Below are 13,269 nucleotides of genomic sequence, written 5' to 3'. Positions count from 1 at the left end.
AGCCCATTTCTGGCCAAAATTCAGCTTTGTGGAGTGGGAACCTGAGGAGCCAAGTTATGAATGTCCCCTCTGTGCTCACAGTCTCCAGGGCCTCTCTTCAGGGGGATGACTTGGCTCAGAGCTCTCCCTGCGCTGGATCAGGGGCAGTCAGTGTGTGAAGTCCGTGTTCCCCCTGCTTTCTTATAGAGAAAATAATTCCCTGTTATATTTCCTGACTGACAGAGCTGCTTGGGATGACAGGTCTGTGTTTGACACAGGAAGGTGGGGCAGGAGAGGAGGAAATTTGCCTGAAGTGGGGTGAATTTGCCTGAGCCGGTGGGCCGAGCCGGAAAATGCAAAACAATCCGTACGAGTTAAAAAAATAAATATGCAGCTGTGCTTAATAACTATTTCTTTTTATAGAACAACTCTCGGGATTGCTCTTTGATTAGAGGAGGAAGGTATCGCTGCCGTGCGCCGGGGCAGGTGAGTCAGTGGGAAATACTGTCAGCTTCGTAAGGGACTGTGCTGGGAGGGAGGGATACAGGGAAGCAGGGGGGTTTCCCAAGAATCCTGAACACCAGTGGCCCCGAGGCTGGGCTGTGGTGCCGCTGAGTCATGCCAGGAGATGTGACAAGTTTCGTTGGGTTCGTGATGGCTTTTGCCTTTGCAAGGACTTGCAGGGCTTAAGGGACAGGAAAAATTGCAGTGTCATCTCTGACAGAATTTGAGTCTTTGTTGGTGTTTATTGTTATGGCTGGGTGTGAGAAGGGCCTGGAAAAATGCATCACAGTTGTTGTTGGGATGGCATTCGGGGAGAGGTGACACTGGACACGGCATTAGTTGCAACAGGTTTTGCCAAAGCTCAAGTCTGGTCCCTGCAGTTCAGTCTGGAAACCACGGGACTGTCTGGCTATGAGGACAAGGCACATGGCCAGTAGCCATGGTGAGGGCCATGCCCGGAATGGCTCTTCCTGGCAAGCAGGTGTTTAACTGTGACTGTTTGTAGAGGGCAGCAGACTGATAAAAAGCACTTTCCAGGCTCCCTGGGAGCACAGGCTTTGTGGGGATGTCAGCTTTGCCTTGGTGAATGGAGTGATGAGCCTGAGCAGTTGGGTTCCTCAAAACGGGACTTCTGCACACAGAGTTGGGAACTGATAGAGGAAAGGCTCCACACAAGCTGGTTTCATAATGCAGATGCCTCACAAGCTGGGTTTTAAACTACAGATTGAAAACTAAAACTTTAGTTAGATGTTGGGAAGAAATCCTTCCCTGTGAGGGTGGTAAAGCCCTGACACAGGTTGCCCAGAGAAGCTGTGGCTGCCCCATCTCTGGAAGTGTCCAAGGCCGGGTTGGACGGGGTTTGGGGCAACCTGGGCTAGTGGAAGGCGTCCCTGTCCAAGGCAGGGGGTGAAACTGGGCGGGCTTTAAGGTTCCTTTCCAACCAAACCATTTTGAGGTTCTATTAAACTGGAGGTAGGGGCTGCGATGTTTAGAGCAGGGGCTGCACGGTACTCCGAGGAGGTGACCCCATCGGCATCCCCGGCTGGGACCCGCACCCGGTTTGGGGGGGTATCTCCCCCATGGTTTGGAGGGGTCTCCCCGATGGTTCGGAGGGGTCTCCCCGATGGTTTGGAGGGGTCTCCCCGATGGTTTGCGGGTCTCTGCGCTGGTTCGAGGGGGTCTCCTCGCTGCTGCCCCCTCCGCTGTCCCGGTTTCCCGGAACAGAGCCCGGGGAGCGGCGGGGCCGGTCCCGGGAAGCGCCGCCCCGGGAGGGCCGGGCCGGGAGGGCGGAGCGGCCCCGCACGGACCCTCCGCAGCCGCCGCCGCCGGGGAGGTACGTGGGGCTGGGGGGAGCTGGGAACCGACGGGACCCCCCTGGGCCGAGCAGGGACGGGACCGCCGGGCTGGGACCCACCGGAGCGCTGGGAGCCGGGAACGGGGCGGGCTGGGCTCGGTGCCGCCGGGAGCGGGGACCGGGAGAGGGACCGGGAGGGCGTCGGAGTCGCGGGCTGGGCTGGGGTAACCTCCAGAGTGCGGGGAACACCGGCAAAGAGGGGGAAACACGCCACAAAGCAGGAGCAAACCCCCCCGAAGCGGGGGAAGTCACCCCCGAAGCGGGGGCTGGGCGCTGGAGGGTCGGAGCGCCGGGGTTTGGGGGGCAGCGGTGCCTTGGGGTCACCCCTTGGGGACACGTGGGCTCGGGGCACCCTCCTCGACCCTTGTGAGCATCGGGGTGGCCGTGCTGGGCGTGGGGGGAGGAGTGGCTGCCGTTTTGGGAAGGATCGGCTGGCACTTCAGGGAGGGATCGTTTTGGGAAGGATCAGCAGCAGGGAGGGTGCCGGGTGACCCCCACGCCAAACCCGCCGGTGCCCCGCAGCCGGGTCCCGTGGGTGGCAGCTCAACAGGAGTGTCACGGATCACGAACCCACGGCTCGGGTACGTCCGTCCCCGGGAAGGTGCAGGGACCGTGTGTGAGCCAGGAAAGCAAACAAAGCCAAGGAGAAGGAGACCTGCGCTGGGCGGGTCGGGGCCGGGCGCCGGTCAGTGGGGGCTCAGCTCTCCCTGTCGTGACATTCCTGCTGAAGAAAGAGCGGCCTGGAGGCTTTGAGGGTTCAGCAGACCCACAGGTGTCTCACAAGTGGTTGTGTGCTGACGCTGGTATTTGATTTTTGGAGGTGACGGGGTGGGGGCCAGCGTTGCTGTGTAGCTGGGTTTGTTGGGAAATGTGGATGTGTGAGCAGAAAACAGCAGTTCCAGGAGTGTGTCCCATGGGAGACGGGCTGCCCTCGCCTCTGCATAGCGGATGAAGCCTGAGAGAGGTGAAGCCAAGAGGTGTGGTCCTGGCTTTCCAGCTTAAAGCTCTCTGGAGCAGACCTTGGCCACTGCCTGATGGGATGTGGCCACAACACATCCCTCTACAGCATATCCAAGCATCCTGCAGCCGTCCACAGCCCTGGGTATCTTGGCATGACAGCCAGAAAGGGAAACCTCCCAGGTGTCAGTGAGGAACAGGGTGTGGGGCTGGTGAACCCAGCCCTGGACTGAGGTGACTCGGAAGTATGTGACATGCCTTTGATTTTAGCTGTGTAATTACACGGGTGGGAAAACCCTTAGGAAGGCAAGTGCCTGGGGAAGGAGGAATGTTTGGCCACGGGTGCCCTGAAGAGAGCTGAGTGTTGGCGTTCGGCGCCGCGGCGGTGCCACGAGGAGATGCCAGGGGGCCAGGGCTGGGCAGGGCTGTCTGCCTGCACTCCAGCAGGAGTCTGGGAGGAGGGATCCCTCCGGCAGCCCGGGTGTGTGTCTGTCTCCCAATGCTGCTCCACACTTTCTTGTTCCCTGTGTATTTAAGAGGCAGAAACTGGTGTCGAGGCTCTGCGGAAGCAACTGAATATCCTTGTATGAGCAGTGCAGGTGGCATGTAGTGACACAATTCCCAGAAAACCTCCATCCCTATCAAAATACCTGTGCCCACGCTGCGGAACACTCCTGCTTTGTGCCTGGCTGCTCTGTGTCCCTTGGCTGCCCAGCCAGCTCCGTGTGCCCTGGCATCACCTCTCGCTCCCTTCCTGCCTTGTGGGCTCCTTAGCCATCCACAATAGGTTTTCTTTGTGGGTCACACTTGTTGGAGAACCTTTGAAAAAGCATGGGGAGAGGTGATGCTGCGTTGGGGTAAAAGGTGTTGCTTACAATCCAGTATGAGGATGAGGAGGGTGATGGCAGTGTGATGTGTCGGGTTAGTGGCTTTCAGCAAGGGGAGATAAGGCTCCAGGGGCTGCTGTGGTGTCACAGGAGCTGCTTAGAGCACTCCAGGAGGGCTGTGAGGAAGCAGGAATGCTGGATTTGGCTTCAGAGGGCATCAAAAGGGCAGATGGATGTCTCTGAGTGCTGGAAGGCTCTGGAGGAGAGTGTGTTATCTGGGTGTTCTCTGGCATGGAGATGGGGAGAGGTCCTAGAACAAAAACCAGAGGGAAGCTGTGGAGGAGTGGCTTTATCTCAGAGGAAACAGCAGATTAGGAGAATTTAAAAAAAGAAATAAATCCAAGCTCAGAGGTGCACAGTGGCGCCCAAAGGAAAGCGGGAAGGAGAAAGAGTCAAAGTGCTGGGATTTTCCCAGGCAGGTGTGCTTTCCCAGGCCTAGGCACACAGGGAATTCAGCTCCCTGGAGAGAGGTGAGCACCTCAAACCCCTATCCCTGGTTTAGCAGAGCCGGGCCTGGAAGCCTTAGGCTGGCACTAGGTCCCAGTGTGAGCCTGGCTCAGGAGAAGCCAAGGGACACTGTTCACACGGTGGCTGGGACACAGTGAGGGCTCGCTGACCTGCTGTGAGCCGGTGCCAGCACAGCCTCGGTGCCCACAGCAGCACATTGTCCCCAGGAATAAATGGCAACGTCCTGAAACACAAGCGTAAAAGGACTCTCTGTCCCTGTCCATTACCGCTTTCCAGCAGGCGCCGCTCGGATGGACATAATGGAATTATGGGGAGAAAAGAGTCTGGGAGGCAGTTTCTTATATCTCAGTGGCAAAGGTCAAGGCAATGGCTGCTGCAGAGTCATGATTCCAGCTCAGGGGTACGGCTGCTGTGGCCTGTGTGAGCCCTGCCACTTCAGAAACCCTTGGCAATCCCCGGAGTTCCGAAGGATGCAGCACGGGGAGATGGCTTGGGAATGGTGTCGTGGACATGGGGTGTTCTGTGTGCCCTGTCACCGTGGCTGTGGAGGCCACGGCCAGCAGGGTGGATTGCAGCATCCTGAGCCCCGGAATGGGCTTTCCCACGACGCCCTTGTTTTGCAGGAAGTGGCAGAGTCAGGGCCCCCCTCCCGGCTCCCTCTGGAGTGGGAGAGGGGGAGAGCCTCGGGCAGGGTTTGAGGAAAGCACCGCTGCTCTCCCAGCACTGACTGCGAGGTGCAGCCGAGGAGGGGTTGTTATAAATGAAGCATAAGGAAAAAAGAGGGTTAAATAGCTCTTAAATGTCTGCAGGGAATGTCGGGAGTGATGGATGTGGATGCATTCTTTTGTGCTCTAGGCAGGAAGTGTAAGCAAAATGTGGAAGAGCCCTGATGGTCTGCATGGGGCTGCCCCTCCAGGTTTCTATTCCCTGATGGGATGCTCTAAAATGGGTTGGGATTTGTCCAAAAGATCAGAAATTGGCTAAATCAGCAATGATGCTGCTTCTCCTGGCTCTGCTGGATTTCTCTGGGTATTCCCCACATTCCTTGGGCTGCATCTGGCAAGAAACATCCCTGTTCCTGGGACAGGTGTAAGGGGGCAGCAAGAAGGGCCAAAAAAACAAAAAGAGAAACGGTGGCAGGGGGTTGGAACAAGATGCTCTTTGAGGTTCCTTCCAACCCAAACTGTTCTGGGATCCTGTGAAAATATCATCCATGTCCTGGGTGTCGTTTTTCCAACCCCACATGGACTTTTGTGCTCCTGGTGGGTTGGGCCCTTGTGTAATGAGGGCCACTGCAGGAACCAGCTCCTGAGGATGTGTCAAGGTCAGCAATTAGCAGGGTTAGTGAGCAGGTTGTCTGGGTGGAAGCATGAGGAAGAAGGTAGAGCCTTGTAATCTAACAGAGAGGAGACTCTGGGATCCTTGGATAGTTAGAGAATGGGTTTATTTATTTATTTTTTTAAAAATTTCCAAACAGTTAGTTCTGTTTTTTATGACCAGTGCTGGGGTTGCACCCTGGTTTTGGGAGGCAGCTCCGAGGGGATGTGTTGCTCCATGGAGGTGTGTTGGGAGCCAGGCACTGTTCTCCAGTGACTCCTCAGGAGCGAGGAAGCCCTGGAGCTCATCCCATGTCACTGTGTCGGGGTCTGACCTGTTCCCTGAACTGCAGACTCATCTCTTGTGATCCCGTGACAAAGGTGTTGCTGCTGGAGCATGAGCAGGAAGGTGATGTCATGGGAGGGGAAAAATCCAAAGGTTGTGGAGGGCAGAGGAGCGTTGGCGCTGCTGTGGGCAGCCGAGGGTGTCGGGCTTCCTTGCCAGTCAGCCAGTGGGGCTGGCATTTCTCTGGGAGCAGCGGGATATGGGGCATGATCTAGGGCTGACCCCCTTGGGTGGGTCTGTCTCCCATGGAAGGGAAGGTGCTCCCTGCTGCTACTCCACCTGGGTGCCTGTGCCAAAGCCTTCTGGGCACATCCAGCCGTGGTGGCGTGTGGTGCTGAGAACAGGCTTATCCCGAGCCCTCCCATGCCCAATTAACACTTGGAAATGTCCCAAGAAAAGTCAGGAAGCGTCCCCGGGCTCTGGCAGCCTGCAGGATTTGGGGAGAGGTGCGGGAAGCCCAGAGGAGCTGTGGATGCCCCTCTGGCTTTGAAGGTGCGCCGGTGGAGTTTAATAATGTGGAATCCTGGTGTAAATCATTGCCAGGGCAGGGCACAGGAGTGTGGGGGACGAGATGGAGGGGGTCTGGCTGCAGGGAGGATCCCATGCTGTGGGCAGAGGGAAAGGGAATGGGGCTGGAGAGGGCTGGAGCATTCAGGCACTGCTTGCCCACCTGCTGGGGACAAACTTTTCAGCAGGGCCTGTTGTGAAAGGACAAGGGGAGATGGTTTTAAAGTAAAAGAGGGTTGATTTAGATTGGATATGACGAAGAAATTCTTCCCTGTGAGGGTGGGGAGGCCCTGGCACAGGTTGCCCAGAGAAGCTGTGGCTGCCCCATCCCTAGAAGTGTCCAAGACCAGGTTGGATGGGGCTTGGAGCAACCTGGGATAGTGGAAGGTGTCCCTGCCCATGGCAGGGGGTGGAACTGGATGAGCTTTAAAGTTCCTTCCCACCCAAACCATTCTGTGACTGAGGGATGAGTATCCAGACAGCTCTGGGGATGCTGGACCCCAGACAGAGGCAGCAGTAGCTCCCTTCTCCAGCTGTGATGTCAGGGCACCAGGATAGCTGTTGGATCAGAGATAGAAGCAGCTCTGGAAAGCCAGGAGAGCAGCTAATTCAATGGAGATACAGACTGGAATAGCAAGTCTTCTGTTTTAATCTGATTGCTGGGCTGCAGGGTAGCACTGTGAGGCATCTGTGGAAAACTTCCAGGCACAGAGGTGACGTAGGAGCTGAAATCCTGCCACTTCCAGGACTGAGGTGCCTGAGGGAAGCCGCAGAGATTGTGAACAGCCACAGAGGTTTAGACACCATGGGTAAATGGGAGCAGCCCTGTGTGTGTTCTCTGCCCACCATGGGTGCAGCACAATTTTCCTGCCCCAAGGCCATCACAGCAGTTCTCAAGTGAACTCCTGGCTGGCCAATGTGTTTGTGATGAGGATGGGAGCTCGTTTGGATCAACAGGTAAGGAGAAAAACCCACAGGGCACAAATGGAGAATGAAACCTTTGTGTGGGAGGGCAGAGGCCAGTGCTGGGACCACCAGTCACAGTGTAAGGGCTTGGGTGGGAGGATGGCTCTTGGAATGCTGGTGAGGACATTTCAGATGCAGAGTTTTCCACATCTTCAGCAGCTGTTCACTGGGGTGGAATTAAAGCTGGGATCAGGGGATGCCCTCCTTGAGGAGCACACAGGGCAGCAGCCTGGTGCTGGGGCTGGGCACAGTGCTGAGCTGTGCCATGGGGAACAACAGGCTTGCCCCATCCTGCCTCTCAGCAACTCCCTTTGGGCAGAGCTCAGCAGCTCGTGTGTGTCCCATAACCCAGGACAAACCACAGGAGCCAAGACTCTGCCCTGCCTGGACCCACACAGGTCTGGGGATGTGTCCAAAGGGGCTGGGGCACCCCTGTGGGAGTATCCCCAGCCATGCTGGGCACCAGCAGTGAGCAGGGAAGTTTCTCTGCAGATTCCTCCTCTCCAGGCTTGTGTGCATGTCTTTTCCTGCTGGAGCTGGTCTGTTTTCTAGGAGTGCTGCTCTATTCTGGCCCTTGACCCTGCAAACTGGGCGTGCACTCAAGCTAAACAAGCAAACATGCAGCTTTTGAGCCAGAGGGTTGAGCTGGAGGGTGTGTGGGTGACGTGGATACAGCACCTACAGCAGCACAGCCCACGGCGACCTCGAGCCCAAACCAGCATCCAGAAGCCAGGGAGGGAAGGAGGGATCCCTGGCATGGTCTTGGCACATCCATAAAGCTGCGAGGCTTTATGTGGATGTTCTGCTGTGAGGATCCAAGTTGTCACCCGTGGGTCACAGCACCCGAGGTCAGGGAAGTGAGCGGGCAGGAGATGTGGCTCCATGAGATTATATTTAGAAAACGAGCACGTCTGGTCCTGGCAACTCAGAAAACATCCAGTGGAGGCAGTGGAGGGGGAGTTCCCACCCATGGCTGGCTGGTCGGGAATGCCAGTGCTCGGACATTCCCATGGGATGCAGCCAGGGCACTCACCACCCGTGTGTGTGTGTGTGTGTGTGTGTGTGTGTGTGTGTGTGTGTGTGTGTGTGTGTGTGTTGCTGCAGGGAGGGTGAGCACCGGCCTGAAGTGAGCTCAGGGCCCTACAAGGGTTCACCATCCCGGCAGCTGTTGCTGGCAGCAGCTGGGGGAAGCCACAGGGTCGGGTTGGCTGGGAGAGAGGCAGTTCTGGATTGTGTTCTGCGGGCAGGAAGGCATCGCAGGGCAGGCAGCCAGCGCCGTGAGCAGCCCTGCTCCATCCCAGTTGTAGGGAAAGGGAGAAGCTGTTCAGCTAGAGATGCGTTTCTGAGCGTTTCCAGGTTGGTTTGCATTGACAAGGGCTGTTGAAGTTGATTTGGGTGGCCTTTTTTGGTGCTGTGAAGTCAGTTATCACACTCCTAAGGACCGGCAATCTAAGCCCTTAGCAAGCATCAGTAATTTGATTGTTTCCAAAGGTTGGTGATTATCACGGCTGAGAAAGTAGCAAAGGGCGGGGATGGGAATGGCCAGCAAGGATCCAGCTACCTTGTTATATCCCAAGGTGCTCTCCACAGGCAGGGCAGGGTGAGATTTCCAGTGTTACACAAATGAAACGATATCATCGTGGCTACTATGACTGCAAAGACTTTGCATTTTGCCGTGGACTAACCATCACTTTCCTTCTCTTCCCAGAGCTCACATCCTGCCCCGGGGAGGGCATGTTAGCAGGGCTGCAGCCCCCCTGCCCCGAGCCATGCTGTGAGGAGGGGGCAGCCCGGCCATCCAGCAGCGGGAATGATGGCCCAGTCCCGGGCCAACGGCTCACACTACGCCCTGACAGCCATCGGGCTGGGGATGCTGGTCCTCGGCATCATCATGGCCGTCTGGAACCTCGTCCCGGGCTTCGGCCCCCCCGAAAAACCCGCCCACGCCGGGAACAGCAGCAAACCCGACCGTGGCTCCGGGGGCATCTTGAAGAGCAAGACCTTCTCGGTGGCCTACGTGTTGGTGGGAGCAGGGCTGCTCCTGCTCCTGGTCTCCCTCTGCCTCAACGTCCGGGACAAGAAGAGGCAGAGCGAGGAAATGGCCATCGCCCACGTGCAGCGCCACGTGTCTGTGGAGCCCTCGCAGCAGGAGGACAGGTGAGGTGTTCCGGGGAGAAAGGGAGCAGGAATGAGGGTAGGAGTGACACCAGGGGCTGTTGTTGCAGCTCAGTGAGGTCTGGATCAAGGAGAGGAAGGCTGGTGGCAGTGTGTGCTGAAATAAGCAAGCACGTGTCGTGGTTTGGGGTTCTGATGTGTCCTGGAGATGGGAAAGGAATGACTCCAGCTGTATTTATGGAGCTGTGTAGGTGGAAGGGAGCCTTGTTGGTGTGTAAAATGGGGTCTAGACAGAGCTGTGGCCAAGCCAGTGTTGCTGAGATGTGCCACTCCTGGCTGGATTGGCACATGGGAGTGTGCTGAGAGGGAACACGGGGGGTGGGTGATGGATAACACAGAGAGCAGGCTCCTGCCACACGCTGGGAGAGGAGCCAGAGGTGCAGCAGAGGTGCTGTCTCACTGGGTGCAGCCGACGTGCCCAGCAGCCTTGGAGGCTGGCCATGGAGTTTAGACCTGGTGAAAGTCTGCAGGGCTCTGCTGTTTGCTCAGGGATCTGCATGGAGCAGAGCAAAGGCTGCTGCTGCAGGGACAGGCTGGACAAACACTGGTGCAGTTCCCTGTGCAGAGGGAGGCAGGGAGGTGTTGGGACAATATGGGATACAAGGGGGCAGGAGAGGATGATGGCTCTGCTGGCTGTTGTCAGGGTCTGCAGATCCACCCAGAAAACCAATTTTCCCTATTAGACTGAAAAGATAACTTCACAATGCCAAAGAAATGGCAAATGTTGATGTGCAAACCTGTGCATAGACAGTGACTTAGTGCAGGGCTAAATCTCTTTGCAGAATCTCTTTACCTCAAGGTACCCAACCCAAAAGACATCAGAGCAACAAAGGAAGATAGGTGATGTCCCTTTCAAATGTATTTTGACTGATTTTTGAGAGAGGAGGAGAGAAATTGGTATTCTTTTGAAGGAATAATTCACTGCTAGGCAATAGAAAAGGGGTTTGTGGGCAGAGATGATCAAAGATGAGCATATGACATAAGGAAACAAAATGTGTCTGAACGTAAGTGGGGTCATGATTTGTTCTGTCAAGCAAAAAGGGGCTGGTATATAATGCAGAAGGGCAAATAATTAGTTAAGCCTTTGAGGATGGGGTGGTTTTATTCTTTCCTCTCCATCCCCTACCCACAGCAAAGCTGAAATGATGTTGTGCCCACAGCCTTAACTCTCTCCCCTCCAGTCAAGAAGAGGATGAAGACGTGTCTTCCCAGTACTACGTCCCCAGCTACGAGGAGGTGATGAACACGGGCTACTCAGAGCCCAGGGACTCGGACAGGAGCAACAGGCTGAGCGTCTCCCTGCCCTCCTACGAGTCTCTGACGGGGCTGGATGAGAGCAGCCAGGCTCCAGGAGCTCCAGGAGCTGCAGGCACGGAGCCAGGCACGGAGAGACAGCCCAGCCGGCACAGCTCCCGCCTCAGCAAGCGCCTGAAGCCGCTGAAGGTCCGGAGGATCAAGTCAGAGAAGCTGCACCTGAAGGACATCAGGCTAAACCTGGACCAGGGGAACAGCACTGTCCCTGTCACGATAGAGCCCCTCACCCCTCCGCCCAAGTACGAGGAGATCCAGGAGAAAGCGCCGGTGAGCCAGCAAATGCCTTAGAAGAAAAAAAAAAAAGGAGGGATCTGTGATGCTGCTGGGTTGAGGGTTTTTATAAACCCACCAGGCCAAGAGGGGCTTGGTCTGTGGGTGCAGAAGCAGCCAGGGCTCCCTGGAAGCTGCCATGTGGAGGACGTGATGGGTGTGGTAGCACTGCAGCACAAGGATGGGACACTTTTTCCCTGGGACTGGGTTTTACAAAAGACTGTGGGGAAAGAAGCCTGAATGCCACAGGTTCTGCTGCTCTGAAGTAAATGAAGGCTGGATGTACCAAAAGTGTCACTTATTGTGTTTGATATAAGACCACCCAATGCATCCTCTCACCTCCTCTGCCTCTCACCTCCAGCAAGACTTTTCCAAGCCACCAAACTGATACTGAAGAAGGATTTTTCCAAGTGGAAAAGTGAAATGTTCCTTTTTTTTGGGGGGTGTCTTTTCTTTCTGAGGAAGGGAAAGTGTGTTGCCAGAGCAGCACCACGGCTTTCCCCCCCTCCCAGCTGGGTTGGGCTGGTGGCCCAGGGCCAACCCTGACTCCTGCCAAAGTCTCTGCTGGCTGGTGGGAAGCAGCTGAAAGGGGGCCCCGTGCTCCTAGGGTAGAGGATGGATTTCCTGCCTCAGTTGCTTTCCCTGTTGTGTTTTGTGCTCCGTTCGAGGCGAGTGGGTAACTGGGGGGGGTTTGGGAGCTGCACCAGTGCCAGGGGTGCAGGGTGAAACCACTGCTGAGCATCCTGTGCGGGCAGACTGGGGCTGAATAAATGTTTTGTACGTTGTGTTTGTGTGTGTGTGTGTGTGCACTCGGGGGTGGTTGGTCCTTCCCAAGGTTTATAATCCGTCGGCTGTTGTAAGGGAGATGCTCCATGGGCATCCCAGCTCCATAGGCATCCCAGCTCCATGGGCATCCCAGCTCCATGGGTATCCCACCTCCACGGTGCCCCCCGGGCAAAACCATTGGCCACAAAGTCATCGACACATCCATCCACAGGCTCCCTTGGATGGTCTGAGAGGGATGTGGAGGTGGCTTTGTTGATGTGATGCTGATATTGATGTTATCATAGAACAATAGAACCATTTAGGTTGGAAAAGATCTCCCAAGAACATCAACTGTTAACCCAGCATGGCCAAGTCCACCACTAAACCATGTCCATGTTATGGAGTGGTCAGCAGAGGTTGACTTGATGCTGTGGTTGGTATGAGAGGAGTCCAAGTGACCAAAATGAAGGCAAAGATATGCTGGTCCAAATCCATTCGACAGGTTTCCCTTGTTAATGGTTATTTCCCATTGCATCTCTCAGTTTCTGTTGTTGCATCACAGGAGTTTCACTTTGCTGGGCCCCAAGGCACCTTCTCAGATGGGCAAAATAACCTCATTAACTAAGGGACTCTCTTACTGAAGAGAAGGAAATAAAGCAGAATATACCCCAGATAGAGGGATGTGGGGTGGGGGGTCCTGTGTGGGTGTTGTTGAGGAGATGTAAAGGTGGTGCAGCTCCTTGGAGGTTGTGTCCCAGGCATGTGTGCCCCTGAGAGCCCACTGGCAATGAAGTCCTCTCTCCTCAGTGAAGAAATACAGCCCTAACAGTTGTCCTAGAAAATCTGGGTGAATAAAGTGAAGTTTCTTGTCTGAACAGTTTGAAGGTGAAGTTTTATTGAGCTTCTTTGCCAGAAAATCCCATTTGATGAAATAGACTGGCAAAAACATCATCTTTCCCAGTGTCCCATGTAGGAAAGGAGCTGAAAGATTGCCATGAAGTGCAGTGACTGCAGTGACATGAGCTGTGACTCAAGCAATAGTTATACCAAAAATGCCCAAATGGCTAATGAGCATCTCTGGCTACTTTCCTGCTTGTCCTTTGATGGTATTTGGGAAACAAAGGGAGATGTGGGATGCTGAGAAGTGCAGGAGCCATGACCATCATTATCCTAGGATGGCTTATCCCTGTGGCACTGTAAGGGAATGGTTATTCCTGAAGTTGAGGGTGATGGAGAAGAGGGTGGAGAGAGCACAGCTGTCTCTTCCACACACACCTAACAGCAAATTCATCTTACCCCAACCTCAGGCTGGTTGTCCAAGGTGGACCACACTAGTAGGTGAGAAATCAGGATGTGTTTAACATTGCACTTGTGTCTCAGCATCTCCAGAAGGTAACTCACATTCCAGGACAACTTGTGAGTTCAGCCTGGAGAAGAGAAGGCTCCAGGGAGACCTTAGAG

General features: G+C 55.4%; 1 protein-coding gene across 5 annotated transcripts; it reads left to right on the top strand.

Moving 5' to 3' along the window:
- Window positions 1-226: 226 nt before the first annotated feature.
- TMEM51 (transmembrane protein 51) lies at window positions 227-11,828 on the top strand. Of its 5 annotated transcripts, none has more exons than XM_051786503.1 (3): window positions 227-465; window positions 8,993-9,441; window positions 10,620-11,828. In XM_051786503.1, exons 2-3 carry the CDS (start codon window positions 9,095-9,097, stop codon window positions 11,059-11,061), a joined length of 789 nt encoding a protein of 262 aa, XP_051642463.1. In that variant the 5' UTR covers window positions 227-465; window positions 8,993-9,094; the 3' UTR covers window positions 11,062-11,828. The 5 variants fall into 5 exon arrangements, with proteins under 5 accessions (XP_051642463.1, XP_051642466.1, XP_051642462.1 ...); XM_051786506.1 differs by lacking the exon at window positions 227-465 and adding an exon at window positions 1,732-1,816 and having other exon boundaries at window positions 10,641-11,828; XM_051786502.1 differs by lacking the exon at window positions 227-465 and adding an exon at window positions 1,732-1,816.
- Window positions 11,829-13,269: the final 1,441 nt, after the last annotated feature.

The sequence above is a fragment of the Manacus candei genome, unplaced genomic scaffold, assembly GCF_025592945.1.
Source record: "Manacus candei isolate 608988 ecotype Guabito, Panama unplaced genomic scaffold, ASM2559294v1 h1tg000022l, whole genome shotgun sequence".
Taxonomy (NCBI): domain Eukaryota; kingdom Metazoa; phylum Chordata; class Aves; order Passeriformes; family Pipridae; genus Manacus; species Manacus candei.
Note: the sequence above shows the minus strand (reverse complement) of the source record. Positions and strands in the feature narration are given on the sequence as shown.